At 34.9% G+C, this 20,429-nt stretch overlaps 2 protein-coding genes across 3 annotated transcripts in view; one reads left to right on the forward strand and one right to left on the reverse strand.

The window, feature by feature from the left end:
- The window catches only part of IFT74 (intraflagellar transport 74), a 140,666-nt gene that overhangs the window by 80,283 nt on the left and 39,954 nt on the right, over positions 1–20,429 (reverse strand). The gene's annotated exons all lie outside the window — the stretch shown is intronic.
- Positions 13,889–19,909, forward strand: LRRC19 (leucine rich repeat containing 19). Its single transcript, XM_043978144.1, has 4 exons — positions 13,889–13,966; positions 15,752–16,265; positions 18,141–18,341; positions 19,581–19,909. Exons 1-4 carry the CDS (start codon positions 13,889–13,891, stop codon positions 19,907–19,909), a joined length of 1,122 nt encoding a protein of 373 aa, XP_043834079.1.

Genomic DNA, 20,429 nt, shown 5'->3' on the forward strand with positions numbered 1-20,429 from the left:
AAAAACAAAACCAATGAAGTGAAAATTAGAAGGAAAGCAGGAAAAGGGGGAAATTTTTTTACAGCAAGTTTCTCTTTTAAAGGCCTCAGTTTTCAAATATATAGGGAACTGAGCCCAAATTTATAAAAGTAGGAGCTATTTTCCAATTGATAAATGGTCAAAGCACCTGAACAGGCAGTTTTCAGAAAAAAAAGAAATCAAAGTTATCAAAAGTCATATTAAAAGATGCTATAAATTACTACATATTAGAGAAATAAAAATTAAAACAACTCTGAGGTACCATGAAAGAAAAGGAAAATAAATGACCAATGCTGAAGGGGATGTGGAAAAAATGGGAGTCATTGTTGGTGGAATTGTTGACAGGTTACATTCTGGAGAACAATTTGGAACTATTCCCAAATTATGCTATAGAACTGTACATACCCTTCATCAACCCAGCAATAATACTACAGTTCTATATTCCAAAGAGATTAGAGAAAAGGGAAAAGGACCTATATGTACAAAAATATCTATAGTGGCTCTTTTGTGATGGCAAAGAATTAGAAATTGTTCTGCCTCTCACTAGATCCATGCACTTGTCAGTTACTACTGCTTGTCTGTGTTCAGTTCTCAGATGTTTGCAATACATAAATGAGAATTAATGTTAAACCTCATTTTACTGATGGATAAACTGCAGAGTAGGAAGCCCATCCAGAGTCAAAATGGAATTAAAACTAGGGTTCATTTTTTTTTCTTTCATAACATGAATGTAATTCCACTTGTCAGGATATGTTTATTCAATCTATATCCCTTTGTCATAAAAATGAGCATTTTGCTAAAGTGAAACTAAATGGATGAGAAACTTGGTAACATTTCCTGATAGCACAGATCCAAAAACATTATAGGTCCATTGTTTTAAGTACTGTGGCATCTATATATTCTAAGTATAACTTTTCTCATGGTTATGTTATTTTTACATATTTATTCAAAGAGATGATTCATTAGTGATTAGAAACATGAACATGACCCACAGTGCATTACTATATTGGGTACTGCCAATGATGATCTTAAGAAACTATGCTTCTAGTCAATCTTTTGCTAAAGAATTCCTGGCCTCTCCTTTTTTTTTTTAAATCATGAAGTCCAAAGGTTAAAACAAAGTGAAATACTGTAACAACACATAACTTCTTTTAATGGAGGAAAAGGAATAATACAAGATCTCATACACCTAGTTTCCCAAGAAAAAATAAAGGTAAGAGCCTATACTACCTGTAGGTTTTTAAAAATAAATACATTAACTACTTACTATACTCTTTAGTGTGTTTTAGAACATTTTGTTTTAGCAACAGGCCAGAAATATAATTGTACTTTTATATCGCCAGAAGGAACGTGAACCTTGGACACAGCTAAGGGAACATTTTCCTGATAAAATTATGCATGAATACAAAAGAATTGCTTTTCTTTTGAAAAATCAATGTTTTGATTTTTTTCTACAAGGTTTATAAACTTTTTTAAACAAACCAAATGCTTTTGGTTTTTGAAGTTTATTAGGCCTGAGGAAACCACTTTTTGAATTTATGTTCTCTCTAAAATTTTTGTAAAGGAAATTTTTTAATTAACTAAAAAATTCATTTTACTTACCTAAATATACTTGCTGCTAGATATCTTTATCAAATGATAGTGTTTTTGTTTACATAAAATAACTAAAAGATTCAAGGAATTTGCACTTGAAAACAGTATGCAAAAAGCATTATATTCTGTATCTCCCTGAATGTGTATAAAATTTTTTGAAGTAGTATAATATATAGGATATGTATGTAAAGAAATAGAATTAAGTGGTGTAATGACAATTATTACAAATGACCAATTATTATTGAGTTCATATATGCAAAGGCTGTTTCAAACTAAGAAGAAAAATAAAACATCCCATGATTGTAGCAATGATGATGAAATTCTTTTGTGACTAGATTAAAATATGATAGCTATTTCTATGTCACTAAAAGAACAACTTTTTTTTGGTAAATCTTCTCTTAATGACACACTGGCTCTTTAGTCAATATAATTTGGTTATTAAGACAACTCTCCAAATTGGCATGTGATTATTTCTAACTTCTTATTAATGTTATACTACTTACTGCCTCTGTGACCTTCTCTAAGTTACTAAGATTTGAAATACTGGTTCTGCTATTTACTATCTGTGCAACCTCATCTATAAAATGAGAGGATTCATGGGGTTTTTTTAAGTGAGGCAATTGGGGTTAAATGACTTGCCTAGGGTCACACAGCTAGTAAGTTAAGTGTCTGAGGTCGGATTTGAACTCAGGTACTCCTGACTCCAGGGCCAGTGCTTTATCCACTGCATCACCTAGCTGCCCCTAAAATGAGAGGATTCAAAAGGAGAAATTCATTACCTTCTTCAAAGGTCTCTTCCAGCCTTAAATCTTCATTTTGATGTTCTTCTATTGACTGTATTTACTCTAACCCCTCCCCACATAAACTACCAAAAGAAAATTCTGAATGGTAACTAAAAAACCCTTTTAGCCTTTTAGTTATTTAGATGTGAAAGGGCTTTAAAAGGCAAAAATGGACATTTTTATTATTTCTAAATGTTGCAAATTATTCTGGATCCTAATTAACACTGGAATACTATAGCCTCAGGATCTAATCTAAAAATAATCTGCTCCCAGCTAAATTCAGAGTTCTTAACCTGGGGTCCATCAACTTGTGTTGGGTTCTTTAAAAAAATTAGCTATTTTAATGTAATTGGTTTCCTTTGTTATTCAATGTACTTTATTTTACACATTCAAAAACATCATTCTTGGATGGTATTGCCTTCATCAATGGGCAAGGGGGGTCCATGAAAAACAAACACAGTTAAGAATCCATACACTAGACCTTATTAACCAATTTAGAAAGTATCAGACTGAAAATTAAGTAGGAAATCTTAGGTACTACTCATTAAGAAAGATTTCTGGTACTCCTTAAAAAACCCTTCATTAGAGTGTACTATCTCATCTCATCTCACCTCAAAAAGAGCTCTAAATATTTTTGTACAGCCTTATTTTTCTTAGGACTAATCCCTCCCATAATTTACCCTCCTTACAATTCCACCTTCTCCCTTTTCCCTCCTATTTCACTGCTGAGTGAAAAGTATTTCTGTACTCAACTCTGTGTGTTTTTTCTTCCTTCAGTTGAAAACTGTAATGCACAACACATCATTGGGTAAGGAAAAAGAAAAGATCTGCAACTGAAAAAAACAAAAAACAAAAAACTGTTCAGATGAGAATGAAGTCGCAGTGTTAGCTGTTTCCCCAGACTCCCTCCTCCTATATACTGATGTCTGCTTGCTCACCCTGATCAGGCCTTGTTGGATCACTTAGAAGACCACCTCTCTCCAACGCTAGGGGACACATTTCCTCTTATTAGAATGTAAACAGTTTGTCCTTGTTTAGTCCTTTACCATTGTTCATTTGTTTTTACCTTTAAATGTTTTTCTTAGCTCCTGTGTTTGAATTGAGTTTTTTCACAGCTCTAGTCTTTTCCTAGGTAGTCCTTTATTTCATTTTTTTTCCTGCATGATTATACTCAGTTTTGCTGGTTGAATTAGTCTTGCCTTCTGAGTATTATATTCCAAACTCTTTTCTCCTTTATAAATCATTTTAGATCCTAACTGTGGCTTGAATTCTTTCTTTCTGAGTGCTTGAAGTATTTTTATTCTTTCAACTAGGAAGTTTTGGATATTGGCTATGGTGTTCTTGGGAGATTTTATTTTGAAGTTTCTTTCACTAGATTCTTTATATTTCTACTTTGCCCTCTAGTTCTAAGAAATCTGGCAGTTTCTTTTAAGATTTCTTGAAATACAATGTCTAGGCTTTTTTATTTTTGGTCACAGAATTAATTACATAGTTCTTAAATTTTTTTCTCCTCAATTTGTTTTCTATGTCAGTTGTTTTTGTTGTAAGAAATCTTACATTTTCTTTTTTTTTCCCCAGTCTTTTGATTTAATTTTTGTTGTTGTTGTTGACTCATAGAGTCATTGGCTTCTACTTGGTCCATCCTAATCATGGAGTTTGTTGCTTGGATAAGGTTTGGTACCTCTTGTGTCAAGTTGTTTCTTTTCTAATTCAAATTCTTTTTATAGCTCTCATTTCATTTCCAATTTTTCCCTCTAACACTCCAATTTCATTGATCAAAACATTTTGTACTCTTTTTAAAACTCTTGCTTCATCTCTTATAGGAATTCTAGTTTAATTTCTGCCCAAACTCTGTTTTTCTTTGAGGCTTTGCAAACAAAAATTATGGGGTTTTGTCTTGAATGTCCCTACAATCTCTTAATAAGCAAATGCAATGGATGGGTCTTTTTTCAGTCCTCATCTCCTTTTATACTGTCAACTATCCTCTCCTCCTGGAGTCTCTTGCTTCTCTGAGTTAGTGTTCATGCTGTCAGTTCTCTTCCAACTTGCCTGGCTAATCCTTCTTAAATGTCCTTTGCTGGTTCATCCTTCACATCATTCTCCCTAATTTTGGATATACTCCAGGGCTTGGGCCATCTTCTCTCTCTGAATTCTCTCAGTTGGACAGCTCCTCTGGCTCACATTATTTTGCTGTCATTTCTATGCAGATTATTCCCAAATGTACATGGTCAGTTCTAGTTGCTCTCCGTACTATATCACCAAATGCCTATTCAACATTTCAAACAATGTCAGTCAGTCAGTCAGCAAACACTGACAGGCACTATGCTAATTAATGAGGATACAAAGAAAGGGAAAGCAGACAAACAAAAACACTGTGATCTCAAAGAGCTCACATCTTAATGAGGAAAATAATATCTAAATAGATATAGAAAATGGGAGGTAATTTTATAGGGAAGCAATGTGGCGTGGGGGTGGGGCATAATACTAACAAAGGCCTCCTGCAGAAGACTTGAGCTGACTCAAAGACGACAGGGAAGCCAGGAGATGGAGGTGAGGAGGGAAAGCATTTCACACATGGGCAACAGCCAGTGCAAAGCCACAGAGTTGGGAGATGGACTCCATGTGTGGAACAGCAAGTAGGTCAGTGTAGACGTATCACAGAATGCCTAGGAAAGAATCAAGTACAAAAAGACTGGCAACTTCGGAAGAGAGCAGGCTATGAAGGGCTTTAATGCCAAACAGGGGATTTTATATTTGATCTTAAAGGTAAAAAGGAGACATTGGAGTTTGCTGAGTGAGAGGGCTATAGAAGCAACATGGTTAGATCTGCAGTTAAAGATCTTTGGGTAGCTAAGTGAAGGATGGATTGGATGCTTTCACATTTTCTTTTTTTTTTTTTTTGCAGGGCAATGAGGGTTAAGTGACTTGCCCAGGGTCACACAGCTAGTGTCAAGTGTCTGAGACTGGATTTGAACTCAGGTACTCCTGAGTCCAAGGCCAGTCCTTTATCCACTGTGCCACCTAGCTGCCCTGCTTTCACATTTTCACAATACAAAGTACGATGATTGGGGGCGGCTAGGTGGTGCAGTGGATAAAGCACCGGCCCTGGATTCAGGAGTACCTGAGTTCAAATCCGGCCTCAGACACTTGACACTCACTAGCTGTGTGACCCTGGGCAAGTCACTTAACTCCCATTGCCCTGCAAAAAAAAAAAAACAACCAAAAAACAACCAAACAAACAAAAAGTACGATGATTCACCAATCCACTCATTTCTTTCCCACTTAATCATGATTCCTTATTCTAGTAGGTTCATGGGATTAAATACGTGAGGAAAAACTTCTTGAGTATGTTACCTAAATACAAAAATAAGATAATATTGGAAGCTACAGAATTTGTTATTAAAGATCATTTAAAAATGTGAAAATGGCCATTTGTTGCCAATTTAAGTATTTGACAATTGGAAATAACCTGATACAAATAATATATTAAAATTCCTTACCAACCCAGGTTTTGCTTAATATGAGAAAGATGGACAATTCACTGTAGTGGAAGGAACATTGGACTTGGAATAAAAAAGACAATGGTTCAAGTTTTTAATATCTTAGGACTTGTTTTCTTCACTGAACCATCTATTTCACAAGGTGGTTTTGAAGAAAATGTCCTGAAAAACATTAAATGTGAGGTTTTTTTTATTATGAATACTTTAAATGACTGTATAAATGCTTTCCATTAATTGTAGCAGCTTCTTGGGTTGCTCTTCATAATCTTGACTATGATGCCATGACTATTCATGCCAGTTACTTCAGAAAATTCATAATTATTCAGTTTGTGTGTTCTCTCCTATAATTCAGGTTGAACCCTCCCTGTACAGCAAATGGTCAACTATCTGGTGATTAGTTTCTCTGAACATAGTTAACTAGGTCCTCCTTTGTTAAGTCTTATCTATACTTGAGGGGTTATAGTTTGGACTTCTTTAAATAAAACCTATGAAATCCTATTATCTCCAACATTATGAGGCATCAGAACACAACTCTATAGAGAGATCTTCTCATAATCTTTAATAAAATCAAGTAATAACACTTGGTAGAGTAGAAGATTTAAGGAAAGTAATCAATATTGAAATAATGATGATTCTGTATTGTGGCTGAATACTCAAAGAATATTAATGGGCTGAAATACCTCTTGCCAATGTTGATGTATTATTCTTTCTATTTTCATAGGGTAGCTTTTCCCTAAGTATTTATAATTTTCAACAATCAGAGAAGTGGGAATGCTCAGAGTAATTGAATATTACAATACCCCTATAAAGAAAAAATACCTTTTTAAAAATACATCATAATGTTATTGTTATGGTTATCATCATCATCATTTTAGTGTCTTGCTTTAAAGTTTTCAAAGCTCTTTCCAGACTGGCATGTGGCTGTGAGATAAATAGTATAGATATTATTATTCACATTTTATTGATTAAGAAGCTGAGGCTCAGAAAGGTTAACTGACTTGCCTGTGGTCCCAAAGCTTTTATGTTCTGAAACCAGAATTCAAATCAAGGGTTCTAACTTCATGTTTAGCAGTCTCTTCACTGTATCGTAATGAGATGCCTGTATTTTATGCCTCTATAAACTGATATTTACTTTTTTTTTTTTTTTTGCAGGGCCATGGGGGTTAAGTGACTTGCCCAGCGTCACACAGCTACTAAGTGTCAAGTATCTGAGGCCGGATTTGAACCCAGGTACTCCTGAATCCAGGGCCGGTGCTTTATCCACTGTGCCACCTAGCTGCCCCTATTTACTTATTTTTAACTGGGGTATCCAAGGGGCAGCTAGCTACGTGGTGCAGTGGATAGAGCACTGGCCCTGGATTCAGGAGTACCTGAGTTTAAATTCGGCCTCAGACACTTGAAACTTACTAGCTGTGTGACCTTGGGCAAGTCACTTAACCCTCATTGTCCCACCAGAAAAAAGAAAAAAAGAAAGAGCTACAACTTGGGTATCTAAATTTCAAGTTGAATTACTATAAACACCTATGTGATCATCACATAGGTGTAAAAACAAACACAAAGGGGGCAGCTAGGTGGCACAATGGATAAAGCACCGGCCCTGGATTCAGGAGTACCTGAGTTCAAATCCAGTCTCAGACACTTGACACTTACTAGCTGTGTGACCCTGGGCAAGTCACTTAACCCCCATTGCCCTGCAAAAAAAACAAAAACAATACACAGTCATACAGACAACTTCCTAGAAAACAAGTTATTTCACACGTAGTCAACATACTTCATTTTGTTAAACCTTTCTGGTGGGTTTTCATAAGTAAGTGAAAGAAGACTCTGAGCTTTAGTTAGAGATGGATTACTTAGCTGTTATTGTTTGGAAATTAATTGGACTCGCTTAGAAGAGACAGAGTGAGTTCCAACAGCATAGTTTACATCTGCATAGTTCATATTTGCATTTTTACACCTTGATATGTGATATAATTGCTGAAGCCAAGAAGGTAAAGTATCAGGAAGCAGTCTAGTAAGTTCCCCCAGCCCAAACTCCTCCAAAAAGATCGACAAAATATAGTAGACCAATCCTGATTAAGAAAATCTAAAGGGGCAGCTAGATGGCGCAGTGGATAAGCACTGGCCCTGAATTCAGGAGTACCTAAATTCAAATCCGGCCTCAGACACTTACTAGCTGTGTGACACTGGGCAAGTCACTTAACCGCAATTGCCTCACCAAAAAAAAAAAAGAAAAAAAAAGAAAATCTAAGAAAAGGTCACAGTGAATCATTATTGCAGCCCAAGTTGGCAAAGGGAAACACAGAGATCTGTAGATACTAGGGACAGGATCTGAGCAGGTACAACAAAGTACTCAGGTACTTTGATAGAGGGATAAGCTATGCACCAGGGCAAGGGGAGGCCCCAGACCTACATACAAAGGCACATAGAGTGTGGAAATAGTTTTGTGAAAAGAAAAGGGGAAAGGAATACATTGCAGTGAGGAGGAAGAAGAGGAGGAGGAGGAAAAGGAAGGTTAGGGAAAATTATCTTATATAGTCAGGATATACAAAGTATATATTTATACAAAGAGGAGGAAGGGGCTAGGGGAAGCAAGAAACACTTCAATCTCACTTTCAACTGTATTGGTCAAAGGTCAAACTGAACTGCTCCTCTTTTTCAATCATGGTATTTAGGTAATCCAATGATTCTTAAATTTTTTTCTTCTGCATCTTTTTTCCAGATAGATTATTTCCTCTCCCTCTCTCCCTCTCTCCCTCTCTCTCTCTCTCTCTCTCTCTCTCTCTCTCTCTCTCTCTCTCTCTCTCTCTCTTTCTCAGACACACACACACAAATACTTTTCAATCAAGAGAGAAAGAAAAGGGAATGGGAATAAGGAAGAGGAGGAATTAGAGGAAGGGTGAGCTAAGGGAGGGATCAGTCCTAAGCAAAATGAACTCCAAGGATGTTCAAAAATATTTACAGCTCTTTTAGGGGTGGCAACGAATGGGAATCTCAGGGAATAGCTGAAAACAAGCTGTGGTACATTGATATGATGGAATACTATTGTGATGTAAGAAATGATGAAGGGGATGATTTCAGAGAAACCTGGTAAGACTTGTATGAACTCATGCAGAGTGAAAGGAACAGAATCAGGATAACGATTTATACAATGATGATCACGGCAAAGACTTTCAATTTAGGAACTCTGACCAGCAAAATGAATAGCCATAATTCCACAGGACTAATGAGGAAACATACACCTCCTGATAGAAAAGTAAAGAACTCAGAGTCCAAAAGAAGACATAACTCTTTGGACATAGTCATTGCAGGAATATGTTTTGCTTGAAAAAAAAATACACACACACACACACACACAGATGTTTTTGTAACAGGCATCTGTTTTTCTTTCATTCTTATTTGGGGCAGGAGGTGTCACTGGGATGGTGGGAAAGAAAGTGAAGTTCTGCTGATTGAAAAAAATAGAATATAATTAAAATTTTAAAGATTTGACCAAGGGAAAAAATGTGATGTACTTCTATGCAAATGACACTTCAAAAAATGATGTTGTAAAGAGTAGCCAATCCAAAGTTTACAAAGTGGAACTCCATCCTGGATCAAATATAATTTTTCAGGCCCCCAGGGAGTGATTGATTTTTCAAAATATCTAAAGAGAGAAAGACTAAAAATAATAGGAAAAAATCAAGAATGATGTTATTTTTAAAATCAAGAAAAATCAGCATTTACTGACACTTTTGACTATTTTTCATCTTTACAAAATCTTTCTAAGTATGGTCTGCACACATACTCAGGGTATCCTTGATGAGAGTAAGAACGATTATTAAAGATAATATAAAGCAGAAGAAAACATCTTAATATGGAGATATTGTGAAAAACTCTGGAGAGCATAAGCTCCATTGTGTGTTTGACATTGTAAAACAAAATGTAGCCTTAAAAGCTCTCCTCACATGAGGTGTTCTTAAGCATAGGATCATAGATTTAGACCTAGAAGGAAACAGAAGTCATTAAAGTGCAACACTAATATTTTATGGATGAAAAAACTGAAGTTCATAGAGATTCAGTGACTTGTCCAAGGTCACAGAAATATAAGGAACTGGTTTTGAATTTGAATCCAAGTCCTGACTCCACATCCATCAGTATAAATGCTGCTATAGAGGTAATACCATCCAATGATTCTCTGATTATCAATATTTATTGAAACAACCTATAAGATTGGTAAGGATGATGAAAAAAATTACAATTGTTGGTAGGGTTTCAGGAAAAAAGGTAGACTTACTAATGTATTGTTGGTGGGGCTGCAAATTGGTTTAGCCATTCTAGTAAGCTATTTTGAACGATATGAGAAAATTCACTAAGCTGCGCATACCTTTTGACCCAGCAACACCACTAATACACCTAGACCCCAAAGAGAAAGACAGAAATGATCCATATGAACAAAAGTATTTATGGCAGGCCTTTTGCTGAAGCAAAGGATGAATGGAAAGTAAGGAGATACTCAGCAATTTGGGAATAACCTGCATTATTACAGTATATAAACATAATGGAATATTATTGTGCCAAAAGAAATGATGAAAGGTGATTTCAGAAAAAACTGGGAGGACTGAAGAGTGAAGTGAGCAGATCCAGAAGAACAATTTCCACAACAAAAGTGTAAAGAGAAACAACTTTGAAAGACATAAGAACACTGAAATAAACGCAACATCCAACCATAATCACAGAAAACCAATGATGAAACATGCTGCCCATTTCTTAACAGAGAGGTGATAGACTCAAGGTGCAGAAAAAGACAGAGTTCGAGACAGAACCAGTGTGGGGATTTGTTTTTCTTTACTATGTGTGTTTGTTACAAGGGTTTCATTTTTTTAATAGAAGTAGAAAAAGTGGGGAGAGAAATGAGGACTCATTATAGGGCTGCCATAAAAGCTGAGTGCAGACAACAAAAAGAAGGCCATAAGAAAACAAACAGGACAGCCTAAAAAGTCACAGTTTAAAATGGTTATATAATTAAAATGAAAGTAAGCTGTATGTAAGAGTCACAATTTCATGCACAATCCTGTTCTACTTTGCATATGGAAATGTTTACATTATTGGTTTTTATTAAGTTCAAAATTTTAAAACTGAAAAAAATCTAATAAAGTAAAAAACAAAACAAAAAAAAAACAGAGAAACACACTTGCCAGAGGTGTTTATCATTGTCATAGAAAATATTTTATCAGACTCTGGTAATATTAGCAGAGTTTAAAACAAAAAATAATTCCTTGTATAGATGGTAAGGTTCTCAAAACACCCCGTTTTTGAGAACATATTGATTTTATCAAGCTACAAAATAAAAAAAGCCTTCACAGTGAAATACATGGCATGTATACATACATACATACATACATTCATACATACACACATATATAAGGTTTGTCATGCCGGGGTGGGAGTGGGGAAAAGCTCCCACTCTATAAAATGCTCCAATGGTGTGCGTCTCAAATAGCCTCTGACAACCGAAGCCCAACTCCTAGTCTTCTGGTGGTGGAACTGTTTCCACCAACAGGAGAAGGGGTGAAGGCGAGTCACTGGCGCCTTAAAACCAGTCGCTTTGGCCAGGTGGGGCCTGTTAGCCTTGGCAGGCAACCCGCCTAGGGGAAGGAACCCTGATTTTAAACCTCCACTGCCTTGAGGCTATACCCATATATGGGAAAGGCTTTGGGAGTTAACCCTGAGGAAAAATCAGGAGTCGGAGTCCCTTAGGCAGTTGGATGTTGCACATCATATCCCTCTGGCAACTCCTGCGGGGGCACTGGTGCCAAACTGTACTGGCTCTGCCTCTCCTTTGCATCCACCAATGTTGCGGAGAGGGAAAACCTGCTGCATGGGCAACAGCTTGTTTTCCATATTGATCTGCCAGGCCAGCGCCCTGGAGAGGATACTCCAGCTACTCCTTATGGGGTAGATACAACACGGGATGCGACAGTTACCAGTTATAAGTCACTTAGGAGCTGCAGCTCCCACATCGGACTGCACAGCCACACTGTGGCCTCTGGCTCTTCAAGGCACTGATCTATGGTCATCCCCGACTGGTAGAGGCCTACTACTGTCTGTATGTCTAATAATCCAACGGAAAACCAAAGTAGATGATGAGTTGTCTAATTTAGTATGTTAATACATGAACTGCAGATGGATAAAAACCTGGGTGTAGCCTTGAACTGGTTGAACCAAGTAGGCTGAATTGTATTTAGAGAATTATACTTCTTTCAATGACATCCAATTGCTCTTCAAGGTAAACATCTACCTTTTCAGCAACTACATTTTCCCAATGGTCAGAGCCTAAAAAACGTAATGAATGGGTCAACTTTTCTAGCAAGAATTAGGAATAACTGATGAACAGTCCATGTACTCCACTGCTCTCTATTTAATGCCAATAAATCTAAAGGAAAGTCTCCAGAATGCCAAAGGAATTCATTAAGGAGAAACAATCAGAAGACATGGATAATGGTTGCACAAGATGAAGTATGGATGGGCTGTGATCAATATGAAAGGTGTCAAACATGCAGAACAAGATTAAAATGTAATTGGGAAATATTTAACAAAATAAACAAATATACAATAGAGCACTGATAATGCTAATTTATGGCTTTCGTATTCAATATGCAGCCCACAAGGATCCTTGTGTATGGTTTAGTGGCTTCTGGTTCTACTAAAATTTGATAATATAACTGGAAAGAATAACTACATCATTAAATAATGAAGTACTTTCCTTGTGATGTGAATCATGGAACACATTCTCCAAAAAATTAAAATCCCAGGTTATCCAAAGTTTAAAGTAGAAGCTTTGGTGGATATAATTAGGTTACAGCACATTATAACCAATGACTTCATGAACAACTGATGTAAGATATATTATCAAGGAAATATGTAAGAAGGTAGGTTAATCATGTTGCGAAAGAAAAGAAATAACAAATGGAGGACATGTGGCAGAATAGAAGCAGCACTCACTGTCTCTGAATTCAGAAGAAATGGGTTCAAATCCTGCCTCTGAATTTATTAGCTATGTGACCTTGGGACAACCACTCTGAGCTTCAGTTTTCTTTATGTATAAAATAAGAGGGTGAGTAGGGAATTAGATAGCCTTGAAAGTACCTTTCAGCTCTAGACTTATCACCCTATGAACTAAAGAAAGGCTATCAAAATAAGAAAGGTTGTATGTGTTGTGATCTGAACCAATATATAGAATATCCAAAGGATGACTCCACTGAAATGTATATTGCTATAGTGTACTGAAGCAAATTCACAAGACATATATGAACATAGGTACTTATATATTTGCACTGAATAGGTAGTAATAATAATAAAGACCATGATCATGATTGCTGACATTTATATGGTATTGTAAGGTCAGCAAAGTGCTTTAAATTCATTATTTAATTGTATTTTCATGATGAACTTGTAATTATTGTCTTTGTTTCTAAAGATGAGGAATCTAAGGCTCAGAGACTAACTTACCCATGGTCACAAACTGACAAATGTTAGAGGTGGGATTTGAACACAGGTCTCTCTTGAATCTAAATTGAATACTTTTCCCCATTACAGTATGTGCTTCATTATCAATGTACTCATGATAATGAATTTTTCACTCCCAATGTGAAAAAGTATATTTTCACATAAACAAAACAGATTTCCTAAATAACTAAAAATGTGTGCAACCATCTATGTAAATATGTGTCAACTATGTGTCCCTGTGATTAGGTACTCCAACCAAACATTTAAAAACAAAAAACTATATTAATAATAAGGTTATAGCCTAAGTTATTTGCTATAATATTGGCATTCTTACTATTTTGTTAGGACTAGGTTGGTGATATTGGGTCACTGCTGTTTTATCAATGCTAAGTGCATTTTAAGAAAAAAAAATAATGTACTCTAAGAAAACAAAGCTAAATGAAATATTGTAATAATTACTAAAACCTTAACTATGTAAAAAAAAACCCTCTTTTCTTCTAGGCTATAAAGATGAAAATTACAGGCATCTTAATCTTGTTTTGGGAACTCTCACTATTATCAACAGGCCTAAGCTGCACTTTTAAAATAGTAAGTTTTGAAATGAGATGTATGAATTTTTAAATGGAGTTTTTAAAAGTTAGAGTCCATTCATAATAACTATGATCACTGTATTAACCAATCTTGACTCTAGAGGATTGAAGAGGCACATCTTCCTCATCCTGGCAAAAATGTGGTGGGCTATAGATGTTTGTATTATCAGACATGATCAATGTGCCAGTCTGAATTGTTTAACTGTATTTTTGTCACGAGACAGGGTTCTTTTGGGGAGTTAGCCATTGTGAAAGGACAGTCATGTATTTTTAAAAACAGCAATAAACCATTAAAAAGGAATCAAATTGGCTGAATATTCTATAGGAATATAATTAGCAAAACCCTGACCTATCAAAACAGTGGTTCTGAAAGTTATTATTGACCTGTCAACTAATTAAAAGAGTAAGGTATTTATTTGAAATCATATTTTCGAACTAAGATTTGATTTGAAAACTTGCTTTATAATAGGTATGGGGCCTAAAAATGTGGATATAATAATAATGTGGATATATTTGTTGGGCAAATTTTATCATTCTTCTCTACTATCACTATATAACTAGAAATGAAGTTCTTTTAGAAGGTAAGGGGGAACTAGAGGTGTGGACTGGATTTCAAGATACAAATGTACATCTTACTCATGAATACAGGAAGCCTTTTAAAAACACCTGTTTATGGAAAAAAATATTCTGAAGCAAAAAATGGTATTTTATGCTTATTTTATTATGTAGAGGCCCTTTTTTTGTACATTTTGTTATCGTGTATAGTGAAAAGAGTTGTTTTCATAATATGCTGTTTGAATAAGTGGATTTCCATACATAGGGTTTCCTTTAAGTGGAACATACCTATATATTACACAGTCTTTCTCCTGGTAAATCATTAGTCAATAATAGTACTATTATAGTATATGATTGTAGTGAGGATTATCAGAGGAATTCCCTGAATTACTGCACTGGATTTGAATTGGGTCATCTCCTATGGGGCGGGTGACAAATTCTGGTCCCTTGCTAAGATGACACATAAACTCCTAATTGGTGTGCCCTATGATTTGATAATCCTCACCAGCCCTCGATTCAGGAGGACCTGAGTTCAAATCCGGCCTCAGACACTTGACACTTACTAGCTGTGTGACCCTGGGCAAGTCACTTAACCCCAACTGCCTCACCAAAAAAAAAAAAAAAAATCTTGCACACATACAAAGCATACAAGGCTCTTTCTGGTTATACTGATATAACAGGTGAAAGGGTGTGTGTCAAGGAGATGAATGATTCAGAAAGAGCCATCCTCCCTATGGAATATAAGAGAAATTAAGTAAAAATAACTGCATCTTTTCGGAGTTCTATTCAGAGATACCTTTCCCTTGGACTTCCAGCAAGATCAAAGGGGCTAGGAAGGTTAGGAGGTGGAGTTATTGTGCTCTGTTTTCCAGAGCACGTGTCACAAGGAAGGAGACCAGAGGGCATATGCATGGAAGGTAAGCCAGTCCAATAAATCACGGGATTCACCTTATCATCACTTCTGTTATATCAGTATAACCAATCAGTGTCTGTCTTGTATGGTTTGTATGTATGCAGGATTTCCAAATCCTTTGGAAAATTAGCCTAGAAAAGGAAAATAGTTTGTCATGTTTACTTTAAGTACATAACACCAATAGATTAATTACTGGATTCCTCATCTGAAAAACCAGTTACTTTTCCTTCCTGTCTTTCAAGAATGATTTGTATATGAGATTTTCTGGTAGTCTATTAATTCTTTTCTGGTTAATACGTTTTTGTTCTTTTTTAGGATGGCAGTCATAATTTCACTGCAAAGAACCTTATTTTATTTCCACAAAATATCAATAAAAATGTTACCATACTTGATCTCAGTTATAACCAGATCACTTTGAACAGTATAGATATAAGTATTCTCCAGGCTTTTGTTTTACTAATTGAACTCAATCTGAACAACAACAACATTGCCTTCCTAAGGAATAAGAGTTTTGGTAGTCTTTCCAGTCTGGAAATTTTAAGTATCAGCAGCAACTCCATCAGTACAATTGAACAGAATGCTTTTGTAGGATTAGGTAAACTAAAACAACTGTGTCTTGGCCAAAACAAAATCTCTCAGCTGAATCCTTATACATTCAGACCTCTAAAAAGCCTGATGGCTTTGAATTTGCAAGACAATATGATAAGTTATTTTGATGTTCCAAGAGAATTTCAACTGGAAAAGATAATTTTATACGGAAATCCATGGAACTGCTCTTGTAGTCTACATAATTTACAGAAGTGGCTGAGTACCTCAAAAGTAATGCTTGGTAAGTTATAGAAGTTAAGATATTTTAAAAATAACATAAGCTTCACTTCAGGTTGTCACTCCCTATTTTGTTCATATTTGAAAAGAAATACTTTGAAAAGCAGTAAATGTGAATAACAAAAGTAACATGAATATATGTACATAAAATTAGATGCTATTTGCCCCAAACAAAAATTTCACTTTGTGTTATACTGCTTTGCATTTCATTCTTTATATTTCTTGCTTTGGCATTTGAGATTTTTTTTTTTTTTACTAAGATACTTTTCCTGTATAGGATGTGCTAGTAACAATAGATACTTAGTTATATAAAATGAACTATAAGTATATACGAAGCACTTTGCATATCCTGATTTTAACAATACATTAAAATATAACTTTATTTTAAAAGAGGTATACTCAGAATTAGATTCTATATATAAAGATGATATTTGAATGTCACTTTAAATGAAATATATGCTTAATAGGTAATTCATTATCTCTGAATTGTTCTTTTATAAATCTGATCTGGTTCCAAACTGGTGAGACCTTTGGGTTGCTTGAAATCAGAAACTCTTTCAATTTCTTGGTTGCCACCTACCAGTACTTTAACTTGTAGTATTTCTGTGATCAGATTCTCCTAGAGATTGTTACTGAATAAATTACAGCCATCTTCTTTCTGGCTCTCTAGCTGAGAGAAGACTTTTCCAGGTATATAGAAAAGAAGCATGCCCTCAGGACTCTTACCACATCACCATATCCCCTCAGGAAAAGGCAATTTTCTACCTTATTTTTTTTCTCTTTTTTATACTTACAGAGCTATTACCATTTCCTAGTTATTACTAGTACAGCTCTCTACTATGTACAACTTGAAATTTACATAAAATAAAGCAGAAACTCTTAAGAGTAATTTCCACAAAGGGGAATTTCAAAATCAGCAAAAGAAAATGTGACCAAGGTCTTCCTATGAGTACATTCTCTGGTGACAATTTTAATTGCTATGACAACACCAGGAGTCTGAGTGAAACTGAAATGCCTCAAGGTGTAGAGTAAATAGTCTTCTATTTATTCATATGGCCAAAAATTACTCATATCACCCAGTCTGTGTAGAAATATGTGATGGCTAGCTTTACACTTGCAAAGTAATGCATATTACTGTCATCTGCTCTTTAAGTATCTGTAGCAATTCTTATCAGTATAATTGAAAAGGCTGTTTTTATAAGTTAAATAAGTTCTTTATTTTAATGAAAATTATAATGAATAAAAGTAATAAAGGGAAGCAGCCTGACACTGGATAGAAAGAAAACCTGATTTTGAGTCAGAAAAACATGACCATATGAACCTGGAGAAATCAATTTAACTTCTCAGTGCCCCAGTTAATGATCTCCAAGATTTTAAGTTGCAGAGAAAGTGCTGAATTGCAATGCTAAAGAGAGTTTTATCATGTCTCCCTCCTTCTCCACCGCCCCCCACCAAAACAAATCAAAACAAAAAACCTAGTATAGGATGGTGGAAGGAATACTATAGTAGAAGTCAGAGACTTAGGCTCTGGTCTCAGGTGTACTACCAACCAGCTTATGTGAATTTAGAAAAATACTGAGTCTGTATCTTCATTAAAAAAAAATGAAAAGGTTGAGAAGATGGGCCAAGTTCCTTCCAGTTCTTTCTATCACTGTATGACTTTAATAAAAATTATAATAAATTGCTTCCCCTTTAAGAAAATTTAAGGTAACAAACTCCCCTTTAAAAAGCATTATTTTGATATTATCTCTAGGTAGGAAAAACATTAAAAAATGAGCAATATATGAGTTGTGATAAGATGAAAGGAGCTACTTGTTGATATAAATTGTTAATAAACGCTATCAATATTAGCTCATAACTTATTATCTCTACTCCATAGAAAATGAGGGTAGCACAATATGTATCTCTCCAGATGCCATGAAGAACTACAGCATCAAAGTAGCACCTTACAAGAATGGATGTCATTCAAAATCACCCTTAACTACAATTCAACTTTCTAATATTCACTTGAAGTCCTCTGGCAGTATACCACTTTTGCAAAATTTAAATGACACTATGAACAATATAACAAAAAATGCAGGTAATGTACTGGATTTTTAAAATTTTAACATTTTATACAAAAAAAATGTAAATTTTTGGCTTACTTAAATCCAACTGCATCATACTTAAGAAAGATTTCTCTATTTAAATCTTTTTGCATGAAGAAACATAAAAAAGAAATTCTAAGTTTAAATAAATGATATACATGTTGTAATCCCTCAGTAGACTGTAAGCTCCTTGAAAATATGGACCTTTTGTGTGTGTGTGTTTCCCACATTTATATAGTGCTTCTATTTGCTTATTATTATTAATTTTTTTTAGTGAGGCAATTGGGGTTAAATGACTTGCCCAGGGTCACACAGCTAGTAAGTGTAAAGTGTCTGAGGCCAGATTTGAACTCAGGTATTCCTGAATCCAGGGCCAGTGCTCTATCCACTGCGCCACCTAGCTGCCCCTGCTTATTGATTATTAAAAGCTTTTTTTTTTTAATTGGGTTATAAAACAATACATTATCTAAGTCTGAACATAAGAGCCATTTGACAAGAGTCTTCTCATATAAGTAAATTTTTTTTTAGCAAATATTAAAAGTAAGAGGATTTTCCTATGCTACCATTGTGTTCAACTCATAACTTTTCAACATGCTGGTATGCCTGCCTTCTTTTGTTCTATATTCTTACTGTCAATTCAATTCAGCAAACACTGAGTAAGCACTAACTATGTACAGGACATGATGACATGTCCAAGGGGATAAAATATGGTCTTTGTTCACTCCTGCATTTCTCTTTTCCCTGACACTTTTTTTGGTCTACTGATGACTTCATCTTTTACCCAGTAACATCTGTCATTTGATTTTCAGCCTATCTTTAATTATCTTTGTGCTATATGGGTTTTTTTGTAAGAGGTAGTTATCTGAAAAATTAAATTCTGAAAAATTAATATGTCATATAAAATTATAATTTTTGTATAATATGGAAAAATCTATTTAAGTTTTTATTAACATTATTATTTACTCAAAAGTTCAAGCTAGTATAAAATGATTAAGAATGCTATAGTCAATAGGCAAAAAAAGCTGCAAGCATAGTTATAGTATAGTAATCTCATTATTTTGCAAAGCTGTTAGTACATGTTAACTATCAAATACCATGTATTCAAAAAGCTTCTTATAATAAATTCAATAATTTGTGCCTAACACTATGAATCAATACATTATTTGGGGTGAATTTTTCTGAATTTGACTTTGATTTTTCTCAATTTGAGTCTTTTTCTCTTTCTTTTTAAGAATCTGAGCCCACTGGCAAAAGCTGGGCCCTTCTCGTCGGTGTTATAGTTGTGGTCCTGGTAACTTCACTGCTGATTTTTATTGCTATCAGATGCCCGACATGGTATAACCTTTTCTTTAGCTACAATCATCATCGCTTGGAGGAGCAAGAGTGTGAGACATATGAAGAAGATTTTACTATTTATTCCAAGTCTATTCCACAAACACCGGATACAAACCCAGAAGAAAATATAGTGATATTTGATCAATTAAATTCATTCGTAGTAGATGAAGATGGATTTATTGAAGACAAATATATAGATATTCAAGAAACACATGAAGAAAATTAATTTTGTTCACATTTTGATTCTTTGTTAATGGACTGACATTTTTTAAAAAGGCATAGATTGTGTTGTGCATCAAATATCAAACCAAGGCTAAAACTTACCATATTTGTTACTATATATATACACCACATACCCCACATATACTTAAAGACTTTTATGAAATGTTTTAAAAGAAAATTTTTAAGAAGTAGACAAACCCAGTAATATGAAGATCTAAAACTAATAACTTGTCAATTATTTGAACACTGGATGCTGACTCATTAATATGTACTGGCTAACGTCTTGGTATTCTGTAAGATTTACAGAATTGGAGGAGACTTTAGAGGTCATCTATACAACTATTTCATTTCACTAATGAGGATAATGGGGCCCAGAGAACGTAAATGATTTGCCTAATGTCACACAGGTTGCAGAGGTAAGGTTTGAACCCAGATCCTCATTCCAAATTCAACACGGTTTTCACTATTCTATGAACAAAAGAGCTGATACTTGAAAGCGACAGTAACTGAAATTAATTAAGATT

This window comes from Dromiciops gliroides, chromosome 1 (assembly GCF_019393635.1).
Source record: "Dromiciops gliroides isolate mDroGli1 chromosome 1, mDroGli1.pri, whole genome shotgun sequence".
Lineage (NCBI taxonomy): Eukaryota > Metazoa > Chordata > Mammalia > Microbiotheria > Microbiotheriidae > Dromiciops > Dromiciops gliroides.